Source organism: Phyllostomus discolor, chromosome 4, assembly GCF_004126475.2.
Source record: "Phyllostomus discolor isolate MPI-MPIP mPhyDis1 chromosome 4, mPhyDis1.pri.v3, whole genome shotgun sequence".
NCBI classification, from domain to species: Eukaryota; Metazoa; Chordata; class Mammalia; order Chiroptera; family Phyllostomidae; genus Phyllostomus; species Phyllostomus discolor.
Window position 1 is genome coordinate 104,952,454 of NC_040906.2, and position 13,149 is coordinate 104,965,602.

Below are 13,149 nucleotides of genomic sequence, written 5' to 3' on the forward strand. Positions count from 1 at the left end.
TCAGAGTTGGTTCTGGAAGTTCCTGATACCTGCAGTTAATCCCTCATTTGCCAGGTTGTGAACAGTCCCTGGGTCTTCTGTAGGTGAAGAGGCAGGCACTGGAGATCTTCCAAGGGTCATGCCTGGGGTGATTACCAACCAACATGAAGTCATTTCTGTTGTGAACAGACCTACGCATAGGGGTAGATGCAGGTCTTGGCTGTGCCACACTCAGTCCTACCTCTGAGGTCTAGAAAAAGACAACCTGCGGTGTAGCAGCTGTTGCACAAAGAGCCTCTGTCTCTGCCCTGGAGGGCTGTCTCAGTGTGCCTGAACCTACACTCTGCTTCCTGCTCCAATCATGCTGTTTCTTCTCCAAGACCTGAGGCGCCCAGTGCAGAGGGCGGGGCAGAGTCTGCTGTACTGCTTTCGACAAGCTTTCCCTTTCTAATGGTGGAAGGAGCAGGAGGAGGGTGGATTCTTCGGGCTGGAGCCCCAGGGACTAGTCTCTACAGATTCCCCTGCAGCCTAGGCCAGGCCTTGCTTCTTCTCCACGTCCTGGGAACCAACTACCTCTCCACACGAGGAAGCAGGGCCCCTAGCCTTGGCTCTGGCAGCAAGGTTTGGGTCTCTGAGTGCAGATTCAGAAGGCCCCTGAACCTTGTGAAGCTGCTGTGTTTAGAGAGCTCCAGCCTTTCACAGCAAGTAAGTTGGTTTTGAGGACACTTGTAGGTCAAGAGGAGGAAGCAGGGAGCAGCTGGCTGTGAGGCAGAGGCTAGAGTGAGGTGAGGTTGGGGGTGGGGTGGTGGCTACAGGAAGACCCGGGAGAACCTCCTTGAGGATCCTTTACCCTGAGACAGAAATCTTCCAGAGAGAGGAAGAGGATTCACCCGTGGGTTGGGAACTGGCTGGGCACCTGGTGTGTGCAGGGCCATGTCCTTGGTCCTGAGCAGGAAAGGGTGGGGTGGGATTGAAATGAAGGTGACTGATACAAGCAAACATAAGCAGGACAGGGTGCCTGTGCCGGGAGCCACCGTCTCCTTGGGGAGGATGTAGTCTGTTCTGTTGCTTCTCAGTGGTTCCCTGCTCACAATTAGGGGACGACAGAACATAAGCAGGACCGGTCATGCCCTTCATGACAAGGAGACTGGGTCTGGGCCCTCTGTCCTGAGGAATCACTGGTGTGTTCGAACAGTGGAGAAATAGAGGGACAGTTCCTCCCACAGGCCCAAGGTGCTGAGGAAGGAAGGGCCTGGTTTTCTGAGCAGGGTGGGCCTGCCCTGTGGTGCAGTTGGGGTGGGAAGGGAAGCAGTGTTTTTTTACCCCAAGCAAATCTAAAGGTTCTCTAGCTGCACAGAGGGTTTCAAAAGGGCAGGGAGGAGTCTAGGCTTAGCCCTTTGTTGGTATCAGGAGTGTGTGGGGCCTACCACCCCATTAGCTTACTGAGTCAGTAGGGAAGGCTGTGCTCTTGCTGGGGACTGTTGCCAGCCCTGAGCTTGCTGTCCCCTTTGAGCTCCCACTGCTCCTTCGGTCTTCACCTGCCTCCTTCCCTGCCTCTCCCCAGCTTGGGGGAAATGGAAGATTGCTCCAGCTACTCTGTGCTCTGCCATCTCACCTCCCTGCTCCTCCTCATCCAGCTACTCACTCGGGGGGCTGCAGGTGAGTGTGTCCCCACCCCTCTTCCTGTGTCTCCCTCAGGGGGGTGGGATTCCTGGTGAGTGGGGTCCCCAGGTACCTGGCCGGTTCTCTCCATCAGGAACAGTGGCTGTTGGTGGAGGCCCTTCTCTAGAGAGGTTATGTTCTCCCCAACTACTCATTGTAGTTAAACATTTAAGAACAGTCACCAAAGCATAAAAAAAGGATGAGACCTGACCAATTGTCCAGAGGAGTGTGTGATGTTTTTAAAAAGTCAGCGGTCAAATGAGAAAACACTTCTTTCCTCTTTGTTTCCTGGCTTTATTGGTATTCTAAGCACTTACTAATTCATTAATTCATTGGATTCCAAGAGTACTTTCATCGCCTGGTTCCAGTTTTTAGTTCACAGTAATTCAGTACAGGAGAAAGACATGGGCACATAAAGTTCAGGGTAGGAACAGTGAAGTTCCTGGGTGTGGCTGAGCGACTATGAGTTTAGACCAGGGCAGAGGCATGCCCTTTGGTCAGTTTTTAGTCCTGTCCTAGGAGGGGCCATGTTGGAGCCGTGGTTCTCAAAGTGCGGTCTCCAGATTATCAGTGTCAGCTTCCTGAGGAACTCCATAGAAATTTACATTCTTGGGTCCCCAGACCTACTGAATCAGGAGCTCTGGGGGTGTGGCCCAGCGATCTGTGGTTCACGAGCCCTCCTGCTGATTGTGATGCACACTGAAGTTAAGAATCTCTGGCCTAGAGTCTTTCACAGAAGGGCATGAAGACGGGAGCAGAGGCGAATAAGGGAGTCATTTTGACATCATTTTTGGGTCACAAGGTTGTTGTCAGAAGATATTTCCCTGATTCAGAATTGTTACTTATATCATCAGGTCAGGATGATTGACACCTGCCGACACCTGCTGCCACCTGCCTGGGCCTTCCCACCTGATTGTGTGTTCCCTGCCCCAGTCTAGTATCTCCATGTTTCTCACTCTCATGTCTGTGTCCACAGAGTTCTTGGTCATTGGCCCCTCAGAACCCATTGTGGCAGTGCTGGGTGGGGACATCACACTGCCCTGTCGTGTGTCCCCGGCCATGAATGTGGAGAACATGGAGCTCCGGTGGTTCCGCTCCAAGTTCTCTGAAGCTGTGTTCATCTATAAAAATGGCTGGAAGCAGGAGGACGAGCTGATGGCCCAGTATGCAGGACGGACCTCTCTGGAGAGGGAGCTTCTCACCCAGGGGGAGGCTGCCGTGCGCATCCACAAAGTTCAGGCTGCCGATGACGGGCTCTATTCCTGTTTCTTCAGAAAGGGAGACTTCTATGAAGAGGCCAATTTGGAGCTGAAGGTGGTAGGTTAGTGACTTGATCTGTACTCCTAGAGTCCTGGAGCAATGGACTTGGGAGGAACCTGAAGGACTGTGTAATTTAGCTCCTCATTGCATAGATAAAAAAGAGGGGGCTCATTCACTCATTCATGTTTCACTAAAAATACATAGAACCCCTACTATGTGCCAGCTCCTGTTCTGAGCACCTGGGATATACCAGTGAACCAAAGATCCCTGCCCTGTGGAGTTGCAGTGTAGAGACAATAAATAAACACACAGATAAGTAGGTTATAGAAGCTGTGAAGTGGTGGTGGTAGTTAGGATAAAAGGCCAAGCAGAACAGGAGAAGGGGACTAGGATGTGGGGTGAGAGAGGAAAGACAGGCTTCACTGTCACGTAGGGGCTTAAATGGGGTCTTGTTGACAATCAGAGCAAAAGTTCAAGGAAGTGGGGATTTGGCCAAGTGGCTATCTGGTGGATGAGAACGCTAAGCAGAGAGAATGGCTTGTGGGAAACCCGAGCTAGGAGTGCGGCTGGTGTGTTCTGGGCACACAAGGAGGCCATCATGGTTTGTTTGTAAGGTGAGTGAATGGGAGGTGGTACGAGGTGATGATACCGGAAAAAAGAGATGTTCCTGGTGAAGGGTGGGATTGATGAACACTGCCTGCCGCAGTCAGGAAAAGTTCACAGGGAGCACTCACCTGAGCAGGCGCTTGAGTTCACCAGCCAAGGTCCCAAAGAGACTTGAGTTCGATGGACTGGGATGTGAGGAGGCAGGTGATTATGGTTTTGACCAACAGTCTTTGTGGTCAGAATATGTGTGCCTTGAGGGGCACAGGTGGTAGGAATTGGGGGCAAGTAGAGAAGACAGTTGGGAGGAAGGCAGATGCCAGATCATCTGGTCACTGAGGAGAGTGCACAGAATGTGTGGGGAATGTGCCCTTTGCCAGCTGTGAGGACGGATGGAAGGTAAGCAAGGCTGGGGGCATGGATGCAGTTACGAGGTGGGGAGGGTGACTGCCTATCTTCATGGAGCGGCACTGAGGTGAGCAGGAGGGATCAGACATCATGAGGTTTACAAAGTAGACCAACTGAGTGTGTAGATTTGGGGACATGGACAGCTTTCTGGCAGAAGTGGGGATTCCTGGGGTTTGCTTAGGTTAGTAATGAATGAAAATACTTTTCTTATTGAGTAAGCATTACACCAGAATATGGCAATCGTCATAGGCACTTTACTAATATAGTTGAGCAACAGATACAAAACATTGCATATGTGTTTTGAAGATAAACCTACTAATCCTCAGGAGAGAGAACTTGAAAGCACCATGGTCACACAGAGTTCACCCTAAATTATCTGATAGTCGGGGTGACTATCTATGTTAGCTAATTGGGGGAAAAAGAAATTCTCGTATTCCTTTAAAATGATTATTTTTATTTAAAATATTATTATTTTTAATTTTTAAAAAGATTTTATTTATATAGTTTTAGAGAGAGGGGAAGGAAGGGAGAAAGACAGAGAGAAACATCAGTGTGTGGTTGCCTCTTGCACACCCCCTGCTGGAGGCCTGGCCTTCAACCCAGGCATGTGACCTGACTGGGAATCAAACTGGTGACCATTTGGTTCGCAGGCCCGCACTCAATCAACTGAGCTACACCAGCCAGGGCCCAGTTCTTATATCTTTGTGATAGGAAGTGGCTTTACAACTTAGAGCATGGTGCCCACTGAGGTTAGACGCCTCCCCTCCCACAGGAAAGGGGAAAGTAGGGTGCTATCTCTCTTGATGCTAACATTTGAAAGAGATGACTCTACTTCTCTCCCTCAGGTGTGGGCTCTGCCCCTCAAGTGCGCATCACAGGGCCTGAGGAGGATGGGGTTCAAGTGGTGTGCACAGCCTCAGGGTGGTTCCCGAAGCCCCAGGTGCAGTGGAGAGACCTCAGTGGAGAGAAGTTCCTGGTGTTCTCCGAGGCCCATGCCCAAGATGCTAAAGGGCTGTTCAGTGTGGAGGCCGCTCTGGTGGTGAAAGACCGTTCTGTGGGCAATGTGACCTGCTCTATGCTCAATCCCGTCCTGGGACAGGAGAAGGCGATGGCCATTTTCATCCCAGGTCAGAGCTGCTCCCTACTCCCAGCAGAGCTGGAGGGGGGTTGGGGCCCTGAGTGTGCTGGGCTGGGCTGGGTTGTCCTGAGCTGTGCCTCTGATGGGGTCTCTGGCTGGGTGCAGAGCCCTTTTTTCCCCAGTCCTCTCCATGGAAACCAGCTTTCCTAGTGAGCCTGACCGTGCTGGGACTCCTACTCCTCGGTGCTGGGTATTACACCCATAGAGAGCATTCCGCAAAGCTGCAGGAGCTGCAAGAACAGAAGACTCTGTGCCAGGCTAAGGAGCAGGACAGGCAGGCAAAGGAGGAGATGCTGAAGGCCAGAGGTAAGGCAGGACAGGGCCCAGGGCCCAGGGCCTAAGGCTGGCTGGTGTGGCAGGCGGTGCTGAGAGGAACAGGCAGATGACAGCATCAGGGGCCAGGGCTCCAGCTCTCAGGGAGACCCAGGGTCTTTTGTCCAGAGCAGGTGGCTGTGGAGATCCAGGGAGGGCAGCTGGAGGTTCAGGTGCATCTGGAGCTGGAGCTTCTAGGATATAGAAAGGTTGTCTGGGAACACTGTCTTTCCTTTTTTTAGGGATGGGAGTTCATGCCTTTTGTTCACTCTCTTTCAGATAAACTCCAAGCAGAACTTGGTAAGTTTTGCTTTTCCTCCTGATCTCTCTGTCCCCTTCATGGGAGACATTCTGGTTTTTAGCTTATCTGTTTCTGTTGCTGTCTTTCAGATTGGAGGAAGACAGTTTACCTGGCTGGTGAGTGACTCTCCATATGCCCTTGACTCTCCTGTCCCACCTGTGCCCAGGTGTCCCTCTCCTTGTTTCTGTCTCGGCACACACATGTGGACACCTTTCCTTGGGGCAGAAGTGGGAGCTCGTGGGAGGCAGAATCCTGCTCCATGGGATCTTGCAACTGGGGCTGCTGTTCCCCATCTTGTGCTTGGCAACCAGGCGTGACGGTAGCTCCTAGATTCCTGGTCATGTACCCTGGGTCTCATTCCAACTCAGACATAGCCACTATGTTGCTAATTTTCTAGCCTTCCATGCACCCGGCTCTCAGTAGCACGTGGAAAGGAGCCGCATAAATGAATACGGTCATCAAGGTTAGGATTGTGACCTCAGCCTTCCCCAAAAACATCATCTAGGAAGAGTTTGTTCTTTCTGGGTTCTGAAGGTATTAATCAAAAAGTCATGGGCAAGGACTGGGTTGATCACACAGGAATGTGACAGATGGGCTGTCGATGCCCCAACACAGTGATGTTTATCTTTGAAATTATTTATCTGAGAAAGATTGGCCACTTTTACCTCAGAGCTCAACTCACCTCCCTGTCCTTAAATCAATTCCCATTTTGAGTTATTTCCCAAGTATATATTTGTCAGAAAAAGGTTGGATATGAAAGTGCTTTCTTACAATTATGGAATAATTTATATTTTATTTCCTAACATATTTCCAAACACGTAGTATACTTTTTGATTCTGAATAGAAACACTGAGCAGCAGGTGGAACGGGAGTTTTTGAGGTTGACTTGGCACAGAGTGGCTGACTGACTTGCCAAAAGCCACTCAGCTGCAGCTGGCCGGTGCTGGAACTCCGCCTGTAATGCAGGCTTCCTGACCTGTGATCGGGGTGTCCCACAACACCTGCCATCTGGGCATCGCAGAGGTCACCTCCTCTCCAGCCTGTCCCCCTGTAGATGGTCTCCCCTGCAGGATGGAAGAGGCCAGTAGATTCACGCTGAGCAGTCTTGTTGTGGCTGAGGTCTCACCACAGTGTGTTCCCTTTCAGCCTGGAGGAAGGCCCAGCTGTATGCAGGTAAGTGGCTCAGTTTCCTGTGGCTTTGCCTCCCCAGCCTCGACCCTGTCCCCTTCTCTATCAGAGGACCTCACTCCAGGATGGGGTTGGCGTCCCTGTTCTCCTTGTCACTTTTGTAGCCTCCACCTGAAGAGTGCGGGGCCTCCTCCTTTTCTGGGCCCATCCTCTGCTGCAGGTTGCCGTCAGGGTTGGCAGTTCGTTCTTAACACACCTCGTTCTACTGGCACTTCTCAGTGCAGTGACGGTTGTGAGGAGAGTCTGCGGGCAGGTAGTGCTGTGCAAATCAGCAGTTTGTCTCTGGAAGATTTCCGAAACCCTGTTTGCCTCAGGACTCAGGTCTTCCTAAGAGGGTCCTTGGTTGTGGATCCTTCTTGCCCTGAAATTCCTCCCCTTTTTGGATCTAGTTTTGTTTTTTCCATTTGTTCCCGGTCCTCTGAGATACTGGTCTTTTCTGCTTCCTAGTGCTCTGATCCCCATCGAAGGTGTGTGTCTTCCTCTAAGCCTCCTTGCTTGCCGAGGAAGTAGTTGCTTTAGGGCAGGTGTTCTGAATCTGGGGTCCAGAACCTCCAGGATGTTTATGCTCTGGGGTGGGGATCTGTGAAAGGGTTAAAGTTATATGCAAAATTCTGCGTGTGTTTGTGTAACAGAAACAAAAATGCAACTTATAATTGTCCACACCAATTATTTCTCCTTTTAGGAGAATTTGTATTTGCCTGAGATGCTTGGTCCCGGTTGTTTGTTAGGGCAAGGTGTGAAGATTGTCAGAGGAGAAACCTGCAGGAGTTGGAACTGTTTACTAGAGTAATGATGGAGAGCAAACCATGGAAGACCAGACTTGGTGGATTAGGGGGGAGTTGGGAAGGAGGTGGAACGGCCAAGATTCCATTTGTAGGGGTTTGGGGTGGCTCAGAGTGTTGAAGTGAGACCACAGGTCACACAGCCATGGTGGCTTGAGTTGGGGAGTTCGCAGAGTGTTTGCAAGTCATTGGGTACACAAAATGTAATCATATCCTTGATGAATTTCAGTAAAGGTACATTTATTTTTAGGCCATTTTGAAGTAACCATCTAATTGAGTTTTCCTGTGATGGTGGGACCATCTCAACCTTCCACTGGCAGTCAGGGCAGGAGTGTGGTGTGGGGGGTCCTGAGGCAATGACGGATGGTCCGAGGAACCTTCAGTACTGGGGAGTTAAGGGTCTGTGCCCCCTGAGCATGAAAAACGTACCTTCCTCTGCTCCAGATGTTTCTGTTTATGGCCAGGGATACAGACCGAGAGACAGATCCGGGTGAGCTGTGGGATGACGGAGGTCTTGCAGGGGTGTCCGACCTGTGGCCCATGGACCGCATGCAGCCCAGGATGGCTGTGAATGTGGCTCAACACAAAATTGTAAATTTACCTATAACATTGTGTGTTTTTTTTTTGTGATTACGTGTCGCAATATATTTAACCTGTGGCCCAAGACAATTCTTCCTCTTCCAGTATGGTGCAGAGACACCAAAAGGTTGGACATTCCTGCCTTAGAGAGCCTTACCGGTTCTCCCCAGGATTTGTTTCTATACAGTGATGATCACCTCCCCCTTACCTGCACAATTAAAGTGCATGTGTTTTAATATATATCTTATATCTTTTTTTATTTTGTAAGGATAAACATCATTACATTAGAATCAGCATTTTCATATTGACAGGTTCATAGTATGAGGTAGACAAATGTGTAATTTCATCCTATTCATAAAATTGGAAAAATAATTTTTAATTTAAAGATTTGCTGTGGAAATTAGATAAAGAATGTACTGAAGTGCAAAGCACTCAATCCATTGTGGAGTCTCAGAATTAAATGGCAATTTTCCTCTCTCCTCCATCCCTTCTCCAGTTCTCCTTCTTCTAGGTGTGGCTGGTAGCCACAAATTTACAACCCAAATGTGCAAGAAAAATGTCATTTACTTATTTCTGTAAGTGTTTTAATTTTATCTCGAGTCTCTATCTTGTTGGAGGCAAAGCAGAGATTTCATGGTTTTATGACATGTATAAACTTTTCTTTGGCCAGTGAGGTTCCTTTCATCTTCCCTGAAGGGAGTATGGAGGTTGGAAGTGGTTATGTGGCCTTGGGTCAGTGCGGGAGGCGTCCCTGTGTTCTCCTTTTAGTCATTTTAGGTGCTCACCCCGGGGAGGCTAGCCTGATCTGCTCCTTAGGATCCTTGGGTTGGGGTCTGCTTAGGAGGGGCAGGTCCCATCTACCTGTTTAGAGGAATTTTTGGTTCCCCCCAGTCCTGCCGCATCTCCAAGTCCTTATTCATATCTGTAAAGTTTCCTTTGGCATATTGTATTTGCATATTCAGGGGCATAGGACATGGTGTCTTTGGGGGGCTCACCACAGCAGGATTTCTCTGGAAGCTTCCAATCTCTCTGGGCAATTATAGGAGGAAACAGACGACTGATCCAATATTTTTGGGTTATTTTTTGGCTCTTACTACTCATGAAAGGGGAAGAAAATTTATTAGTGTCTGTCCTCTTACTGGATGCATGTCTTCCATGCTTTGAACCTCTCTCCCCCTTCCCTAAAACTTCTCCATTGCCCCCTAACTGGGCAAGATTTCTCTGATGCTCTGTACCAAGTTCTCTTCACTTGTAGCTTATAGTCATCCTTAGAGTTCAGCCCAGCCAGGCTGTATTCTCTCTACTCATGGCTTAGAGACACCCTACAAGTTAGGCTCAATCAGTTCTTCATTAGAAAATGGACATTTTGATTTCCCTGATTCTTTTCAAGAAAACCTAGCTTTCAGAATGGTTGTGTGGCTTGGGGCTTGAGAAATCAACTTGGGTACCCAAGTCCGGGCCTTTCAGCTTAGGTAGCTATCCAGACTCTTAATCCCTGAGCATTAAGCTTTATGGCTTAACATTCATGGGAAGGTTGTGACCTGATGGCTCTGCCAGTGAGTGTGTGTGCACATATATGCCTCTGTATGCGTGTGTATATAAAAAAAAATAAATGCATCAGCTGAATGTTTCCAAAAACAATTCCCCTTATCAATCCTGCATCAGTATGTTTGAAACAACTAGGCCCTGGTCCTGATGTGTGCAGCCTGTGAATCTCTGATGTAAAATGTGGTTTTTTTGCAGACTGGCGGCAGGAGAAGTTCCAGGCCTGTGAGTGACTATGTGCTTTCTGGGTGCCCATCCTGCAGCCCCTACAACTTTTGGCTTCTACTTCAGTTCTCTGTGGTGATACACATGCTGGCACCATCAGTGGTGGTGGGCTGGGTGGCAGAGGCTGGCACCCAGGTGGTAGAGGCCAGTTCAGGCTGGTCCTCAAGGTTGCTCCAACATGTCTAATTCCGAATAAGTTTTGTGGTTCCTTGTCCTGCTTGGAGGGTTGTGGGCTTGAGTCATAAGGCTTTCATCTCAGGGGGTCATAGCCCTCCCTCCACGTAGCTAAGTGTCTGGGTGGGTGATGGGGTGGTTGTGTGCCCTTGCTGTGGGGCTGAGGAGGGCCTCGCATGATTGGTACCTCTCTCTGCAGGGTCTGTCACTCTGAATCCAGCCTCTGCCAGTCCCAGCCTTACCATCTCTCCTGAGAAGACGAGAGTGACCTTGAAGGACACCAGTGAGGACTCAAACAGCACCTGCAGCGTGTTGGGCCTTGAGGGCATCACATCAGGGCGCTGTCACTGGGAGGTGGAGGTCACAGGTGGAGACAAAAATGAATGGGCTCTGGGGGTCTGCAGGGAAGATGTGGAAAGGGAAGGCTGGTACAGGGAGTCCCCAGAGACAGGGTTCTGGGTTGTGGGGAAGTTTGATTCTGAATATTATGCATGCACTTTAAGTCAGACTTTGTTATCTGTTAGGCAGCTTCCCCACAGGGTGGGTGTTTTCTTGGACTACGATGAAGGGGACATTTCCTTCTATAACATGACCGATGGTTCCCACATTTTCTCCTTCCCTCCAGCTTCCTTCTCTGGGACCCTCTTTCCATACTTCAGTTTTAGGTCAGAGGTTGGGTCCCTGACCATCTGTCCCATGAAGGGTACGTCTGAGAGGCTCTCTGTGCCCCTTAATAATTCTCTGGAGGAACCTATGAGCCTCCCAGGGGCGGGGTTAAGCTCAGGCTCTACTGGTGATGAAGTTCAATCTCCACTACTGTCCTGAAACATGGAGGCCATGCCCCCTCACTGTCCCTGTCCCCTCACTGAGCCTTTCCCTGGAGATGCCAACTCCCTGTGGCAAAGCCTCTGAGCTGAGCCCTGGAATGCTGAATGTTCCCTTCCTGCTCTGCATGCAGACCCTTTGGTGTGTGGTTATGAGAATAGAGAATAGTCAGTTCATTCTTTTTGCATAGGAGCAGGTTATAAAAGTTGACTGAGCTGGTTTGGAATAGGCTATATTTTGGTATGGAAAGTTTTTTTTGTAATGAAAAATATTTCATGAACTCGTTATAGTGTTTGAATAGGAAAGAGGGTTAGGGGCTAAATTACCCTGCAGGTTTAGGTGGAGTTTCCTTTATCCATCTGGAGTTTGGGCAGAAGAATGCAGAGGCTGAGGGTAGTTCCCAAATCCATTTTGGGGGTTCTTCACTATCTGACCAGAAAAGTTGGCCATCCAAAGTCTCCAGGAAAATGGATGGCTGCTGGACTTTTAGGAGGAGAAGAGTCTAATATTCTACTCTCTCTATTTCTTTTTCTGGGATGGGTGGAACACTTGTTTTTTCAAACCTCAGTAAATTTCTGTTACCTGTGAAAAACCTGTGCTGTGTTAATTTAGTGAATGAAGGAGAAACATCTGGGCTCCCCTTTAGTGTGAGCAAGGTTTCAGTCATCAATGTATTGCTTCTTGGTACTTCCAAGTCCAATGGTATGGTTAATGCAAAACCACAGCAAAGAAAAGGAAGCAGGACTTTGGGGGAATGAAGGTGCATTCATTCTGCCAGGCACAGAGCTCTGACTTGCTATGGTTCTCACTAAATGTGGAAGACCTGGAGCAAGAAATAGAAGAAAGAAGACGATCAATTCTGACCTGTGGCCAATTACAGAAATAAGGAGTGAAATAAAAGCTTTGTATATTTTTTCTTTCTTGTTGTAAGTGTATGTTTATTTGTATATATTAACCATTTTCTTTTTCTTTCTTCTTACCCTTCTGCTTTTATGTAAGTTGTTGGAGGTTATGTATAGTATAGTCTTTAGGTATCAGACTAGTCAATGGGGCTATGAATTTCAGGAACTTTGCAATATAAATATAGCAATGTTTGATACAATGACTGGGACTTTCTGTGTCGACATTTTGGGGAAAGGGTGAGAATTTCTTCACTTGTAAGGGTAGCTTTGTCTTGATGCATGAAAATGTAATTTTTATATGAAAGTTCAAATTTGGTAAATGGTTCATATTGAAGCTGAGTAGCCAAAGGTGTGGACTGTGTCCATTATCAATTTATTGCCTCTTGGTTCCAAATCCACCCCACATTTGCCTTGTTTTGTGATCCTGGAGCTGGAACCTCCTCCCCCAATTTCTTCTTTGCCATTTGACACAATGTAGTTAGACTTTGACCCCTTTGCACTGCAGGGGGTGCTGTAGGACATGGCAGAGGAAGCAGATTCTTTTCTTGGGGGTGCTTTTCTCCTTGATCCTGTGGGGTGACTGTCAGTGGCCTACAGAAAGCCCCCCAATGTTCTCCCATCTTTTGGTGAATTTGACATTGCAGCAGTCTGTTTTCCAGAGGATAACTTTCTCAGGGATCTAAGCAGCACCCCAATGGGTGGTTTCCTGCCCACCAGCCTTGGCCTGTGGCATGTCAGTGGACTTCTTCACCTTTCGGAGGGCTGCGGTCCCATCCTGACTAATAAGCTCTGAATCTGCCTTTTGGTGGGGGTCGTCTCCCAAATATCTGACTCTTGTGTCTTCTGCCTTAACTCTTGAGTTAGTGTCTGTTTCCTGTATCTGCTTTTTCTGTATCCCTTAGAGCTTTCTTTGACTGCTACCAGTAGTTAACTACTAAAACTACCTTCTGCTAGTTAATAATTTTTTATATAAAAATTTCCCTGTTCAAATTACTGATGTAGTTTCTGTCTCCTGACTGGACACTGAATCTAAACATCTAAACCATGATGCAGCTTGGAGGAGGGCATGACACTTCCCTGTGTGGGGGAAAGGGTAGCTGAGGCATTTACAGATGTATTAAAATGGCTCACCTCAACAATAAGATCACACAAATACACTCTACAGGGTCCTAATGTGGACTTTAAGTACGCTATATATTCATATTTATATGTCATATTTATGCTCCCTATCATTTAGCTTGCCCCTTTGTGACACTGTATTACCGT

The 13,149-nt window shown here is 48.5% G+C and overlaps 1 protein-coding gene across 1 annotated transcript; it reads left to right on the top strand.

The window, feature by feature from the left end:
- Nucleotides 1-2,601: 2,601 nt before the first annotated feature.
- Nucleotides 2,602-12,920, top strand: LOC114494915 (butyrophilin subfamily 3 member A3-like). Its single transcript, XM_028510158.2, has 8 exons — nucleotides 2,602-2,962; nucleotides 4,758-5,039; nucleotides 5,156-5,356; nucleotides 5,642-5,662; nucleotides 5,753-5,779; nucleotides 6,810-6,836; nucleotides 9,956-9,982; nucleotides 10,356-12,920. Exons 1-8 carry the CDS (start codon nucleotides 2,602-2,604, stop codon nucleotides 10,979-10,981), a joined length of 1,572 nt encoding a protein of 523 aa, XP_028365959.2. The 3' UTR covers nucleotides 10,982-12,920.
- The last annotated feature ends 229 nt before the right edge of the window (nucleotides 12,921-13,149 follow it).

Coding starts and splice junctions, on each gene's coding strand:
- LOC114494915 (XM_028510158.2), top strand. CDS start 2,602: ATGTCTGTGTCCACAGAGTTCTTGGTCATTGGCCCCTCAGAACCCATT. Junction 5,780..6,809: donor GAAGACAGTTTACCTGGCTG/GTGAGTGACTCT, acceptor GTTCCCTTTCAG/CCTGGAGGAAGGCCCAGCTG. Junction 6,837..9,955: donor GAAGGCCCAGCTGTATGCAG/GTAAGTGGCTCA, acceptor GTTTTTTTGCAG/ACTGGCGGCAGGAGAAGTTC.